The sequence below is a fragment of the Prionailurus bengalensis genome, chromosome C2 (assembly GCF_016509475.1).
Source record: "Prionailurus bengalensis isolate Pbe53 chromosome C2, Fcat_Pben_1.1_paternal_pri, whole genome shotgun sequence".
In the NCBI taxonomy this organism is placed as follows: domain Eukaryota; kingdom Metazoa; phylum Chordata; class Mammalia; order Carnivora; family Felidae; genus Prionailurus; species Prionailurus bengalensis.
The window spans coordinates 80,926,801-80,942,822 of NC_057350.1; the positions used below are offsets into that span (position 1 = coordinate 80,926,801).

Here is a 16,022-nt window from a genome sequence, read left to right on the forward strand (position 1 = left end):
AGCCAGATGCTTAGCCAACTGAGCCACCCAGGTGCCCCAACTTTAATTACCTTTTAAAGGCCATATCTTTAGGGGCACCTGGGTGGCTCAGTCAGTTACGTGTCCGACTTCGGCTCAGGTCATGATCTCGTGGTCCGGGAGTTCGAGCCCCACGTCGGACTCTGTGCTGACAGCTCAGAGCCTGGAGCCTGTTTCAGATTCTGTGTCTCCCTCTCTCTCTGCCCCTCCCCTGTTCATGCTCTGTCTCTCTCTGTCTCAAAAACAAATAAACGTTAAAATTTTTTTTAAATAAATAAATAAAGGCCGTATCTTTAAATGTTATCCTATTCTGAGATATTGGGGGTTGGGACTTCAACAAATGAATTTGGGAGGGGCAAGATCTCTGCCCAAACAGATGGTGTATGTCTCAACCACTTAAGAATCCCAGGATCATTCCTGAAACGTCACCTGTCCTCCTGCAAGGTCATCAAACAGAAAACCAGGTACCCTGTGTTACCGATGAGGCTAGTTCCTGGTTCCACAGACTTGAGCCCTCCAGTAAAGCTGGGCTAGATGGCAGGGCTTCCTTGAGTCAGAAGTTTCAGTAGAGCACGCCCACCCCCTGCCAGAGTTTAAATCCTAACATCCTCCCCTTATCCCTCTTTGGCAAGGAGCATAGAGAAAGAAGAGTAAAGAGAGAGCCAGAAGACCTAAAGAAGGCTAGTTTCTAGTTTTTGGTTTTTTTCACTGAATAAAAGAAGGCAGGAAGCAAGAGAAGCTGATGTGTATGACCAGTTGACTCATTTCCACTCATAAACTTAGACTCCAGCCTAAAGAATAAGGAAGAAGGTGGGAATCAGGTTGGGCTGAGAGGTGGGAAAAGGGGAGGGGTATCCTCTCTGATACAGAGCCCAAAGTAGATTCTAGAATCTATAAGCCTACTGGCAACTGATGAGGCATGAAGATTTTGCTCTTAAAGGGAGGTCCAAACACCTCAGCATACCTCTTTGTTCAATAAAACTGTGCAATAGAGAGCCAGCTGTGCTGGCCAGGCAAGGGTCATTTGGGGTCTTCCGAAAAACAAGCAAGTTTCTTTTTAAAGTACTCAGTTTCAAATAGAGTGGCCTACAACTTAACATAAAAGAGCACTGGAGTAGGAAACTCTGACTCATATATCTCAGCTCACCACCTAATTTCAGTGTGACCCTGGACAACACATTTCTCTCTCTAGGCCTCTGTTACGTCACCTCAATATTATTAATCATACACGTAAAATGCCGATAATAAGGCATGCCCTTTAATGGTTATTTTCAAGAGGAAAGCGTTCTTCTCGAACATACTTTCTTCTGTTATATCCCAGAGTACACCCTCTTTGTAAAGCCACTTTGAGATCTAAAACATTAGTCCAGTATGGATAGTAATGCATCGGGTATGGTTCCACACACTGAAACAAAGCGATCTTAAAGTGTTCAAGAAAGGATACCCTTTAAAAAAAATAAAACAAAAATGAAAACAAGACAGCTAATCCAACATCCTTGTTGCGAATTAGAAATCCAAAGCCCAAGGAGGACAGACAAAAAGCTCAAGACTTCTCAGTGGGTTAGGGCAGAATGTGACCTCTGTTCTCAGCATCCTGACTCATAGGCCATGCCAGGCTGCTTCTATTGTGTCCTCCCTCCAGAGCAATGCTTCCAATATTGGGCCACATTTATAATTTTTTTCATATACATGAAAACATGTTTATTGTTATTTATTTTATATTTTTATTTAAATCTACTCCACATTTGTTTTCTTTTTTAACTGAAATCCATATATGTGAAAGTATGTTGCCACTCTAAATATAAAAATAAAAATAATGAATAAAACATTGCTAAACTCTAGAAGAATAATATGGCCTCTGCAAGACTATGAATTTGGGACCCGCCTGTCCTTGATAAAAGGGTAATTAGCATTTATGGCATAATGGCATCACCCTCAGACTTTCTTCTCAATACTATCAGGAGTGAAAGGGAAATGAAGAAGGCAGGACTTTCTTGGCATATGGTGGTGACAGACACCGAAGGTTGACTCATGCAATTTCCGTTTCCAACCCCTGTCTTCCTTGCTGCCTGTCTCGGCTATGTAAGCTGTAAAACTAAGAATTGGACTTGCAGCATCCCTTGCAGTTAGTGGTGGCCATGTGACCCAACTCTGGTCTGTGGGACATAAGGAGAAGTCCACCAATTCCCTTTCCCTCTTCTTCCTTTTTTTCTGTTTAGAATGTGGACGTGACATGTAGAGTTACAGCAGCCTTTTTGTGACCATGAGGTGGTAAGCATGAGACTAAAAGCCCATATCCTAAGGCTGGCAGAGCAAAAAAGAAAGAAAACAATGCCCAGCAGCTGCCCCAGACCTATGTCCCTCCTCACTTCTTGCTATGTGAGGAAAATAACTTCTCTTTGAATATTAGTCGAGGTTTCTCTTATTATCTACCAAACAGAATATCAGTTTCCCCGGCACTTTTGAATCCCATGTCCGTGGCATCTGAAATCGGCCTGACACCCTGCTGGCATGTGCTTCCTGCTTTTCGAGACCCTTGTGTAAGAGAACATGGGCTAGGGCTGCCGTGACAAAGTACCACATATTTGGTGGCTTAAACAGCATAAATTTATTTCCTTATAGTTTTGGAGACCAGCACTTCAAAGCCGAGGTGTGGGCAGGTGTTTTCCAGTGAAAGCTCGAGGTGTTCTTTTGAGGCACCTCTCCTTGGCTTGCAGATAGCCACTTCCTGTGTCCTCACATGGTCTTTTCCTCTGTGGTGTCTGTGTCCTAATCTCCTCTTATCATAAGGACGCCAGTTACCGGTAAGATCGCCCCCCCCCCCCACAATGGTCCCATTTGAGCTTAATCACCTCTTCAAGTCTCTATCTCCAAATTGTCGCATTCCAAGGTCCTGGGGGTTAGGGCTTCAACGTACGAATTTAGGAAGGACACACTTCAGCTCATAATAGAGCCTAATAGTTTATTTTTCAACAGATACGCTTTTTGCCTTCCCTGAACTCTTGCAGACACGTGATAGCATGGCTCATGGGTGTTCAAAGTCCACAGGCAGGATTGGGAGCTGCAGATGAAGGGAAAGAGTCCTGGATCCGGGGTCAGGGGGGCCTAGGCTCCACATGTCAGTTGTCCTCTTACTGGCACGGTCTCTCTGAGCCTCAGTGTCTTCCTCTGTAAAAATATGTGACTACTACATGTAATAATGTATATGGAAGCATCTGGCACATGCTAAGGATACTTCATCAAATCTAAAATGCCATCAACTTCTGTTTGGATGATCCATCCATTGTTGTAAGTAGGGTGTTTAAGTCCCCTACCAATAGTGTATTGTCATCAATTTCTTCCTCTATGTTAATAGTTGCTTTATGTTTGGGTCCTCCCATGTTGGGTGCATAAATATTTACAATTGTTAAAAAATATATATAGATAAGTAAAAGCTAAAATAAAATGCCATCAATGATAAGATGTACCATTATGGTGTATGTACCCAGATAGGCAAAAACATGCCATGACGACTTTTATTTTTTAATGTTTTTTTTTTAAAATTTATTGTTGAGAGAGAACACGAGCCGGGGAGGGGCAGAGAGAGAGGGGGACAGATAATCCAAAGCGGGCTCTGCGCTGACAGCAGCGAGCCCCATGTGGGCTTGGGCCCAGGAACCATGAGATCATGACCTGAGCTGAAGTCGGCCGCTCAACCGCTGAACCGACTGAGCCACCCAGGTGCCCCTAGGAGAGCTTTCAAAATTAGAGATTCAGGCTCTCCACCCCAAATTCACTGAATTTGAATCTCCTGGGATGAAGTTTAGGGATTGGTATTTCTTTAACCCCCCCCCCCATATTATTCTGAAAATATGATAGGCTCTGAAGCAATGGCTTTCAACATAGTCAATGTATTGTATAACCCAAAATATAATTCTAAGGTGCCATCCTTGGGGCTATTTACCAGTTTCTTAGATATTCTATAGGAAGCCTGGATTTCCGACTTTGCCAACAAAATCCCATTGCCCAAATACTTGACATTTTCTAGCACATTCATGGGATTCCAGAAAGTCTCGGCTCAGGAGTCGTATATAATAAATACTCGGTACAACATATAAACCAAGCCCGGTCCTAGTGGTAGGAATGCTGTCACATTTACCCTCTTAGTGCTGTATTTCTGACCCCTGTCTTGCACTCTAACCTGGGGCTGTTGAGCCCACCTCTGTTGTTCTACATTTTAGGATTCTAAATGAGGTACTGTTAGTTGATTGGATGTATATTTTAAGCCTTTTGTCAAACTTTTAAAAACCTAGGTGAATCTTCTTAAAAATTATTTTTCTGAATACCCACGACGGAATCCTGAGCAATGTCATATGCGATGATCGCAGATAAAGCAAGTGTCGAGATGAGTTGGCCGCTCTAGACTCGACTCTCTTCATAGGTCATGAGAGCAACCCCCACAACTACCTTCACTGCAGGGTTATTCCACAGTTCTCGCATCCACATTCATATGTGTTCCATCATCTCAACGGGGTCCAATCCCTGAGTTTATAGTGGAGCAAACAGATGACGCTCCCCTCCCTCCCCCGAGCCGGGAAAGTCGCTGCCCAAGGTCACATACAAGTTAGCCTACTGACACCGAGCCTACTCCCAGACCAATCTCCCTTGTGTTCCTCCTACTTCTCATGGTCTGTTAATGATACTTCAGAGAGTTTTTTTTTTTTTTTTTTAATCAAAAGGTCAGGACAACATCACCAATGTCTTCTAGTCTAATGGGAAACTTCCCTGAATCTCACCCAGATCATTCACTGAGCCAGCCACACACAGTTCCTGTTTTCATGCAGATTCCATCTGAGCCTTGGCGAACTCCCAGGGAAACACATATCAGATCTGCTGTCTATTGGCAGAACTTTGGCTTAGAACGTATTTCAAATGCCTCCCATTGAACATTGGCAGCCTTGAAAAAATCTGGCCAGGAAATTATTCTGGGAAGCTCAAGTGCTCTATGACACTTACAAGGAGACGCTGATGGCTTTCTCTCCCAAGCTCTTCCCTCTGTGCCCAGAACAAATGATTGCATATTCCTGTATGTGCCCTAAATTAGGAGAGGGCCAGTCCTGCTGCCACATGAATAGAGGGAATGTCTGTGACGGGCAGGGCCCTCTGCATAGCACACTGTGCTTTGAGCCAAGTTCTTTCTCCTTCGGTTTAAAAACCCTGGGGTATTCCAAGAGAAATGCAATCCATGTGTTTCTGATTCATTTACACTTAAATCATTAAAATGTTGTTTTGCGAGAGTTATTTGATGTCTGAGGAGCCTATGAGGCTTCTTAATGGGACTTTTAAACGTTTTTTTTCCCCTACCCTGCCTGAAACAGAAAGCAACATTTTGCTAAAACAGTGCCTGAGTTCAAACATATTCTCTCATCTCATATATTTGCACCCACATTATCGACCACAGCCTCTCACTAATGCCAGGCCTGGCAAGACTGACATTTGAAAGTGTTAAAATAGAGAAACTGGAGAGAAAACGGAGGCAAGAAGAATTCTGGGGGGGGGGAGGGATTCAAACCCCTGTTCCCCCAAATCTGCCAAGGCAGCAGTACCCGAGCGTGGAGAGTACCTTTGTCCGCGACCTGGGTTAGACTGGGCGGGGGGCCCTCTCTCAGATACACACCACCGGGCAGCTAGCAAAGTACTTCCACAAACATAATCACCCTGAAGCCTCATAGCAAGCCTCCTTTCCCCGACGCAAAGCAGGATCAGAGATGTTAATAAAGTATTGGGCCCAACGGTGCACAGTCAGCTCGCACAGAAAGGAAAGATTACAGCTAAATTCGGACTCCGAGCCTACTGCTCTTTCCAGAATGCCTCGAGTCGAGCTTCCCTGTGGATGCTGTATTTGAAATGCCAGACACATTATCATATATGAGTGAGGAGCAGTGCCAGACCGTGGGTAAGGTCTCAAATTTGTCCCCTGTCGCTTTCTAACTGTGTGATCTTGGGTATACTACTTAATCTCTCTGGGCGGTTTCCTCATCTGTAAAATGGGGCTAAGCCTACTACCCAACTCTACGAGATATAAAGATGATTGAAGGAAATTAACACACTACTAGAACAGTTCCCGACACAGAGGGCTCAAAAAATGTCAACTCTTGGCGGTAGTAGCAAAGGAGGAAAAAAGAGCTGGATGATCTTGGCAAGGTGTAGAACCTCTCTGAGCCTCAGTTTTCTCATCTGTAAAATGGTACAATAGGGTGACCCTTACAAATCCTCGGGAGTACTTGAGACCATGCTTATGCTTAGCGCTGTGCCTAACACAGAAAAGCTTCTCCGCAAAATCTATTTTTCACGCCCAGACGTCTCTCTCTCTGATATTGAGTATCGGTTATCATTGTCGTGGGGAAGTAACTGTCTTATTATTCGGCTCGACTTAGATCTGGTGCTGCATTTCTCCACAATCTCAGGGTGTAGGCTGGTACACAGGCCCAGGTGTTTCTATACCCATAGCGTGCGGGCTCTCCTGCTGTTGATGGACCCGCACTGGGCTGAATTAGATCTCTGCACACTCTGAGCTGGTAAACAGCACAAGTTTTGCTTTTAAGTGGAGGAGAACCACTAGCCAACTGTGGGACTTGGGGCTCCCTCCCATTCCTGGCCAGTGGCTCTGTTCGCAGGAAAATCTGTTGCTGTTTGCAGGCTGTCTGAGGCTTTGGGATTTGGACCTTTTTTCTTTCCTAGTGTAGATGTCAGAATTGCCTTCTTAGTGGGTTGTTTCTGCTTCACTGGTGTCTTTTTGCCGGTGTCCTGAAGACGAGCAGAAAACTATAGCCATCTGGCAGGGGAGACTAAAGAGAAATTAGACTTTGTCCCTCTCCACCGTTCACACACACAAACACACACACACACACACACACATTCTCTCTCTCTCTGTCCCTCTGTCTCTCTCTCTCTCTCTCTCTCTCACACACACACACACACACACACACACAGATACAAATACCTTTTTGAGCTTCCCAGTTATTTTCTCTGAAGAGCTGGGGCCAGCCACACAGGATAAAGGAAGGAACTGGGAGAGCAGATCTTTTCAGGAAGAAGACAGATTCTGTTCTGTCAGGTTCCTATGAGTGTGTGTAAGTGCGAGTCAGAGGAGAGAGGGAGAGAGAGGAGGGAGAGAGAGGAGGGAGAGAGAGAGAGAGAGAGGGAGAGACAGAGAGGAGAGAGAGGAAAAGGCAGAGGGAGAGAGGGGGAGAGGGGATCTGTTGCAGGCAGGGGAAGGCGTGACCTGAATGGAGAATGCCAGCCAATTCCAGAGACACACAGGGACCTCAGAACAAAGATAAGGCATCGCTGACACCACACCGGGGACAAGCTCACAGGAAAGTCAGACCGGGGGGACCAAGGCCAGGCAGCTAGGAGCACCCAAGGCTGGAAAATGAGGTGAGTGCCAGGGCAGGAGTGGGCACGGGTGCCCTTTCAGGAACCAGGTGTCAAGCAGCCCTGGAGAGTTTGACCTTGTCTCTAGGCAGACTCACCTGGGTGTCCTGGGGGTGTTGCAGGGGGTTCTTGTCAATCCTTGGGGCTTTAAGAAGGGAGATGCGGGCTGGGCGCTGCCCTGGGACGGCGGGGACACCCCAGCTCGAAACAGGAGACTTTGTGCAAATCCTGCCGGGACACTGCCGAAGCTCAGTTTCCCCCTCTGCCAGCACAGGGTGCTGTCTGCTGGCAGATGTGACTTTCCTCCGGTGCCCGCAAGGCTGATTTTTTGTTTTCCTCCTCTGCAAAGAGCACTGATTTATCTCTTCCAACACTTTGTGAGTTAGGTATGTGTTTGTGTGTTTATTTGTTCGGACCGGAAAAGAAACCAGCTTCCCACAGCTCAGCTCTGTGGTTTCTTAAACCTTCAGAAGTTTGCCAGTCAAAACCTCAATTTAGAAGACGAAAAACCTGTCCCATTTTACAGTTCCTTATAAATTTCTGCATTTCTCACTGAAATCAGAGGCAGCTGGTGGCATGAATCAGGCTATGAATTGCACCGAATGGCTCTTAAAGGGATACCACAAATTAAAAAAAAAAAAAAAAAGAAAAGAAAAGAAAAAAAAAAGGAGTCTTTGGCGTTCTAAATCTAGGACTCTAAATTCTAATGGTTTTTAAACTCTTCAAGATTTCCTATTCCTCAGCTTATACTTAAGAGTTACTTGATCCTTCTTACCAGGCATTTCTTCTAAGTTTTCCTCTGCGAGTCTCAAAACCCAGCCAGTGCAATTATTTTTACTATTTCTAAGCGTTAATGCTGTTAAAAATACAGGGGGGAAAAGACAGAAAAAGAAAAACACCCTGCAGATGTGTTAAGTCCCCGAGCACCTCTTTTCCCATTGATTTTCTTCTCAATTGGAAAAAGAGTTTCTATTTGTTTCTCTTCTGCAAAGTCACCTAGCAACTTTTCTGGGTCTGGGGCCACTGGGGGGCTTCAGACTGTGTTAACTCTTTGGGCTCAGATTACCTGTGGTTCAGAGAAATAATCAGGTGTTTACGATTCATTCGATCTGTTCTTTTAAAATCCATTGTAGCATTAAGCTTCCCATCGAACTTCGTTTTCCTTTATCCTGCAAAAAGATAGGATTTCTGTTCATCTACGTGGAGTGACAATTTGACTGATGTGTCACTATTCAAATCCTGCTGTACCGGCCAATGCCCCAGCATGCCAACATACAGGCTGATTTACAGTCCTGTATCATCCCTTAGTGCAGAACCTCTCTCCTCCCTATTTTCCACCTGGAGCACCCGACTGTTCAAGCCACAGCTCAAACATGATGTCCTCTGCCCTGGCCAGCATCCCCAACATAAGCATCCTGTCCTTTGCGCGGTCTCTGTTCCTGGGAGCTACATCTCTTTTCGTCTTTGTAATATTTCACCGCTCAATTATCTATCTCCTCGTCCAAGACTGAATGCTCCTTAAGGTATAGGCTCTAGGTCTGTTTATCTTAGTGTGCCCAGCCCCTAGCGTAATGTCTGTTTCCTATTAGGCATTCAAAAAATAGTAGCTGAACAGAATTCAGTTGGCGACCAGTGGAGACGTGCTCTGCTACAAGTCTCCAAAGGGTCTTGCCTCTCGGGGACACAGCACTTCAGAGTTTGAGAAGCACTTTTATAGGCCTGTCTCATCTGGTCTTCAGATTTTAGATGAGATGAGGATTCACGGAGAAGTGGGGATAAAAGCAGTTAAGCAACTTGCCCGAGGCCACCCTGATGATCTTGAAAAGGCTCCGACTCATACTTGGGTCTTTGGACTCCCAGTCCAAGATTTTTTTCTGCTACATTCCACCAGACTCTCAACCAAGTGTATTATCCTATACCAAGAGCTCTTGATTCTAGCTGTACATTAGGATCATCTGTGATGCTTTCAAAAGGGCTGATGACCAGACCTCACTCCAGACCAATTAAACTAGAATTTGTTGGGGAGGGGCTTTGTTATTAGTATCTTTTTTTTTTAATTTCTACGTAAAGCCATGAGTGTTTTAATTATTTTTCACAGGATTAATTGCTTTGGCCAAATGCCTGGGCATGATATGGGCATGGACCCAGCAGGTTCCTCTGTTAGCTTTTGTGATTCCCTTCTTCTGTGGAAGCTAATTCACCATCTGCTGTTGGGCATTACGTACCACTTCTTGGGATATCCTTTTCATCATCCGTCAAATAAGGGCATTGTCCAAGGGATCTATCTATACAGTGGCTTTCAACTCTTCTACTTAAAAAAGTTTTGGTGCAGTGTAGGTTGAAGTGAGGGGAGGGAATGAAGAGGATAGAAAGTGCTATTTCTTCCGCGATCATTGACACACACACACACACAGGCATTTTGTGCACTCCGGAGAGCCTCCTCGTGCAGGGGGGTCCATCAAGTCCCAGCTTTATGTATTATGTTTGACATCTCAAGCAAATGTAGCTAAACTTTTTGATTAGCTCAAGAATAGGTCGCAGGTGTGGGGAATTGTACAGCCAGTGCCTGGTGTGTAAGAAGCAAAAAACATTCAGAGAGTGTCACGGGAAACAAAAGCGGCCACTTGTATTCTTCGATCAGCAGCCCCTAAAGCAAGCAAGCATATGCTCAAGCCCATTATGTGCAAGGAGGTATTTGTTTCCTATGTTTGAAACTGTCTTGAGATGCAAACAAAATAGAACAGAAAGCTTTGCAGGCCTTCCTCCCACACTGGCTGGTTACCTACCACATGTGGGCCTTTGAGGCTGAATGGGGCTGTCAGCCGTCAACTCTTGACAAAACCAGCATTAGGAGGCTCCGAGTCTCCTCCATGCGGTCTGGAAAAAGCAGGCATGGAGAAAGTTGACCTTTCAGCCTTGCATAATCTGGGTGTCGCTATTGCAGGAAAGTCCAGCTTGGGAGCCAAAGCTCTTTCCTAACCGCTGCTTTTCGGGAAGCAGCATGATGGGAGTAATTATCACTAACATTTGCTGAGGGCTGGACGGTTAACAAAGCACTTTCTAATCCTCCTTTGCTCTGATAGCAGCCCTAAGGGAAGTCATTATCACCACTTACTGGATGAGGAAACCGAGGCATTACCTGGCTTCCCCAAGATGGGGCAGAGAAATCAAGTCAAAGGCTGGACTTGAATCTAGCTCTTCTGACCCAAGACCAGTGCCCTCCCCTCCCCAGGCGGAACTGAACCAGAACTCCCCGCCCTGGTAGCATCGGTACATTTCCTCGCTTGAATGTGGGGCTGCCTGGGGCCTGAAAGATAGAGTTTCTGGACTCCTCTTTCCTGTGAGTGCACTGGAGAGCTTGGACTTAGGCCTTCCCTTCTGTCTGCCTTGGAGGCCCTCCCTCCCAGATTGGTTTTTAGAAAATATTGACACTGGCAACTGGATTAAAACATTTTGTTTCCTTTGTTGAAATCTTACATGTTACTATTGTAGGGACCTTGGAAAAAATTTAAATAACTTCATTATTTTCTTTTTCTTGAAAAAACAGTACAGCGGGGCGCCTGGGTGGCTCAGTCGGTTAAGCGTCCGACTTCGCTCAGGTCATGATCTCACAGTTCGTGGGTTCGAGCCCTGCATGGGGCTTGTGCTGACAGCTCGGAGCCTGGAGCCTGCTTCAGATTCTGTGTCTCCCTCTCTGCCCGTCCCCCACTCACACTCTGTCTCTCTCTGTCTCTCAAACATAAATAAACATTAAAAAAAATTTTTTTTAAAAGAAAGAAAAAACAGTACAGGGTCCTTCCTGACAAGTGTGAACATTTCATATACACAAAGATGACATTTAAAATATTTATATTCCCATTTTAGAGATAACCACTGTTAATATCCTGTTAATATCTTTCTAGGCCTTTTGCATTTACCTATTTACCTTTTATGTAAATACAATATTGAGACAGCTAGATAATCTATATTTACAGTTAGCTTGTGTTACATCTTCAAAAATCCATATATGTGTATATATGCATCTGTGTGCTGTGGAGGGAGAGTTGGTAGAAACAACTTTCTGATTAGCAATGATGGAATCATTACAATAGTACCTGTTTATGCCTGGAGGATAGGTTCCTAGACCCTCCCTGGATACCTGAAACCACAGATAGCAGGGAACCCTGCTGGCAAATACAATGTATTTCCTCTATATACATACCTAGGATCAGGTTTAATTTATAAATTGGGCACAGTAAGAGGGGCCCTGGATGGTTCAGTCAGTTAAGCGATCGACTCTTGATTTCAGCTCAGGTCCTGACCTCACAGTTAGTGAGTTCCATCCACCTAGTCCAGCTCTGTGCTGACAATGGGGAGTCTGCTTGGATTTCTCTCTCCCTGCTCCTCTCCTGTTCTCTCTCTCTCTTTCTCAAAATAAATAAACTTTAAAAATTAGACACAAGAAGAGATTAACAATAGTAACTAATAATAAAATAGAACACTTATACTGCAATAAAATCACCTGCATGTGGTCTCTCTTTCTCAAAGTATCTTTAAAATTTTTTTAATATTTATTAATTTTTGAGAGAGAGAAAGAGAGAGAGAGTGAACAGGGGAGGAGCAAGAGAGAGAGGGAGACAGAATCCAGAGCAGGCTCCAGGCTCCGGGCTGCCAGCACGGAGCCCGACGCGGGGCTCGAACTCACAAGCTGTGAGATCATGACCTGAGCTGAAGCTGGACGCCCAACCGACTGAGTCACCCAGGCGCCCCGATATAAGTCTTTCTCAAAATATCTTAACTGTACTGTACTCATCCTTCTTAGGATACAGAGATGATAAAATGCCTATGTGATGAGATGAAATGAGGAAAATGATGTAGGCACTGTGATGTAGCATTAGGTTATTGCTGACCTTTGGACAATATGTCAGGAGGAGGATCATCTTGCTTCTGAACTGGGTCTGACCAGGGGTAACTGAAACCACAAAAAATGAGGTCGTAGATAAAGCGGGATTACTGTCATCCAAAGATGCTGGTATAATTTCCCAGTATTGACTTCGGCTGTAGAAGACTCGGGCACACTTTCATCCATCCATTCATTCATTCATTCATTCATTTTATTCGCCCATCACCTATTTTATACCAGGCTGTATACTAGGTCCTTTATATACATCATCTCTAATGCTCATGGGAGTCCTATAATTAGAGATCATACTCCCCACGTAACAGATGAGGAAACTGGGGCTCAGAGAGACTTATCTGGTATTTCACAGCCAGTGAGTAGAAGAGTTGGGATTTGAACCCAAATATCCGTTGCTCCAGGGGCTGCATCTGAAGCAGCCCAGGGTGATGCAGGCAGAAAGGAAGCATGTACGGGGAGCTGTGGGATCTGGAGGTGTGATGAGCGCACCATAGCCTGGGAAGCTGTGAGCTGGGTGGTGGAAGATAAGTAAGACAAGCAGACGAAGAATGGGCATGGTACGCGCAAGGGGGCCGAGGCGTGGACAGGCATGGCATGCTTTCAGAATGACATGTCAGGGCACAGCTGGCCCCGAGCTGAGGCTGGACCCGCAGATCAGCCCTAGATCAGAATGGGCTCGTCCACGATCCCAGGGACAGAGGCCTGATCCCACAGCCACAGTGAAGCCGCATGGTCGTGTGTGTTTTGGAAAATCAGCTTCAGCAGCAAAGGGCTGAATGGTATCAAGTGGGGGACAGGGAGATTACTTAGGGTGCAATAACAATAGGCCAGATAAGAACGTGTAACGTAATTGACAGAAGAGAAGCGGATGACCTGACATATGAAGCAGAATAAAGAGGACTTGGGCAAGACGTTCATGAGCTGGGTTTGGGGTGTTTGAGCTCAAGGTCCTCGGGTCTTGCAGAGGAACAATCTATTAGAGGCCTGCTGTGGTGCATATTGACCATTCGGGTTTTGACTAGCCGTGGACATTCTGCCTCGCCATTGCCTCCGCCACTTGGGGTGTGTTCTGTGAGTTTTACTGGGTTTTCCTTGCCCCCGAAGCAATTTTTTTAACAGTCCGTTATCTCTGATTCCTACAGCTGGAAATAAGTTGCAGGGTTTTGATCCTTTCATCGGAGCACTTACCCAAGGGGGGAACATGTTTTGCTTACTCTTTCTTAATTCCAAACTTTGCGTACCTTGACCGATTTTGTCGAATCTGTTCGAGGTCCTGCAAGATCCCATCCTGGAGCATAAGTCTCCTCCCAACATTACCACGTCACTGTTACTCACTTTTGACAAAACTGAGTCCAGAGTCCAAGATCCTTAAAGGAAGCTGAGTTGAAGGAAGGACATCCACTTTTACCTAATCATGAAACTTAAGTTTTCAACAGTAACATGATACGTGTCAGAGTCGCGACTAGGGGACTTTCTAGGAGAGCTGGATACTGTTAACAAACCTTCAGAAGAGCACAGCTAGAAGAAACCTTGGGAATCATGGAGTTACCATCTCCCTGTCGAATAGACTGGGTAGGCAAGCCCAGAGCGGGGAGGAGTACCCACAACACGTCAGCGGCAGAGATCTGCCAACAACGTGGTCTCCTGGCTGCGGACTTAGTTAAGTGGTGAGGACCTGTGTCCATGAACGTAAGTAGATCCATTCATGTCTTTCAGGTGGCTCCTTCTCTGTCACGCTCTGTGCCTCTCCTTGTTGAAAGCTTCGGCCCACACCGTGGAGCTTAACAATATGTTTGGTCAGATCCAGTCACCTGGCTATCCAGACTCCTATCCGAGTGATTCAGAGGTGACTTGGAATATCACTGTCCCAGAGGGATTTCGGATCAAGCTTTACTTCATGCACTTCAACTTGGAGTCCTCCTACCTTTGTGAATATGACTATGTGAAGGTGAGACCCCCTGATATTCCCTCACTGCGCCAGGTTCTCTACTGGGAGTCAGAGAAGAATTAAACACTGTGTTTTCCCTCCCAGGGTAGCAGTCCAGTGAGGAAGGCACACAAAGTTACAACATGATGAATGAAGGTTGGGGTGATATGCTAGGTGCAGGCTGAGTGGGAGATCTAGAAAGGACCACAAGGGAAACTGAGGCTGGCAAGGTGTAACTCAGCCAAACGTAACCTCCCCTGTTTTCTTTCTGTTCTCGAAGTCCTTAATGTTTCCACTAACCTCTGCTCCAAGGTCACCTTTACAAGCAGCGAGAAAAGGGCAGAGACCCCAGAGTAAGCATAACCAGACTGACACACAGCCATAATCATGTCCAAAGCTGAGGCATTTGAAAGCCTTGCCTACTTCCCTAAGTAATGATCAGGTACTTGGGAAGGCTGGGTATACAGTAGCAGACAGTGGGCGGTGAGGTCAGGTTGGATTGGGGTGAGATTCTGAAGGGTCTTGAATGTGATGCTGAGAAGTTTAGGTTTTCTCTGCAAAGGGTGTGGGCAAGGTTGGGGGGTCAGAATCAGAAGTGCATGTAAAGATCATGTGGAAGAGGAACAGGAAATGATTACAGCATCCAAGCAATATTGCCTCAACTTTAGAGGGACCCCACAAACAATTCCATGGATGGGAAGCTGTTCTCTGAAAGTAGGGCTGAGAAAGGTTGGAGTACGTCTGGGAGATCAAGTTTATTAAGGTTCTATCTGGCTCAAAAAGATGTGGAGACCTACTAATCTACTTTCTAAGCTCTCTCTGGCTTTCTGGAAAAGTTCTCACCAAATCATTCCAGAGTAGATTTTATATATTTTCAGTTTTATCGTAGTCTCTGTTTTCTACAGCCAGGAATTCAACAAGAGTTAACCTTGTATTAACCAGAATGTTTGACAACAGCAAAGCAGTGAGTTTACAATGTACATTGATACTTGAAATCTCATTCAATCTTTAAAAAAATTCTATAAGACAGGCACTTCACAGGCAAAGAAACAAACCCAAGAAGGTGAAGCGGTGGGTCAATTTACAAACCCATGTCTTGTGACTTTCATTTCCATGTTCTTTTGGCTACACCAAACGAACGGCTCTCAGGTCACACTCCACTGGGCCCCAGGATACTGCAGGGGCTTATAAGACCACTGTGGGGGTAGAGGAGGCTGATAAGTGGGACTATGAATCCCCAACCTGTTTAAATTTATTTTAAATGTTGTGTATTGCTTATTTTATACATTGGGTCTCCACCAACTATCTCATTTACGGCAAGGTTTCTAAGATTAAAAACTTTCCCAAATTGGTGGTCTACGACAGAGTGTCTTAGCTTCAGCGCTGTGGATATTTTGAGCCAGATCATTCTTTGCTGAGGAAAACCGTTTTGCGAATTATAGGATTGTTAGCAGCATCCCTGGTTTCTACTCACTAGATGCCAATAGCACTCCCCCTCCAGTTGTGACAACCAAAAACACCTCCGGAAGTTGCCTATATCTCCAGAGGGACAGCATCTCCTAGTTTGAGAACCACTGCTCATTGTGATGCCGCCCCTCTGTGAATGTCCTATGCTAGGGACTATGAGAATTTAAAGATACAAAAGATCTGGTCCCTCACAGGGAGACGTGAGCCTAGAAGAGTGGCCATTGCATAAGATGGAAAAGAATAATGACAATAAAAGACTGACAGATCAAGAATGAGAAGAGGTAGATCTGGATGCTC

At 45.3% G+C, this 16,022-nt stretch overlaps 1 protein-coding gene and 1 long non-coding RNA gene across 4 annotated transcripts in view; one reads left to right on the top strand and one right to left on the bottom strand.

The window, feature by feature from the left end:
- Positions 1 to 4,680: 4,680 nt before the first annotated feature.
- LOC122491623 lies at positions 4,681 to 7,117 on the bottom strand. The gene is made up of 2 exons (XR_006299397.1): positions 7,001 to 7,117; positions 4,681 to 6,832 (listed from the first exon to the last, which is right to left on the bottom strand). It is a non-coding gene; the product is annotated as an uncharacterized LOC122491623 (long non-coding RNA).
- MASP1 (MBL associated serine protease 1) overlaps positions 7,025 to 16,022 on the top strand; it is a 60,901-nt gene continuing 51,903 nt past the window's right edge. The window contains exons 1-2 of one of the 3 annotated variants that reach the window (XM_043594627.1): positions 7,025 to 7,437; positions 14,048 to 14,279. In XM_043594627.1, the coding sequence (XP_043450562.1) occupies positions 7,433 to 7,437; positions 14,048 to 14,279 (237 nt within the window). In that variant the 5' untranslated portion in view covers positions 7,025 to 7,432. The remainder of the gene's footprint in view (positions 7,438 to 14,047; positions 14,280 to 16,022) is intronic. The other 2 variants (XM_043594628.1, XM_043594629.1) reach the window with 2 other exon arrangements.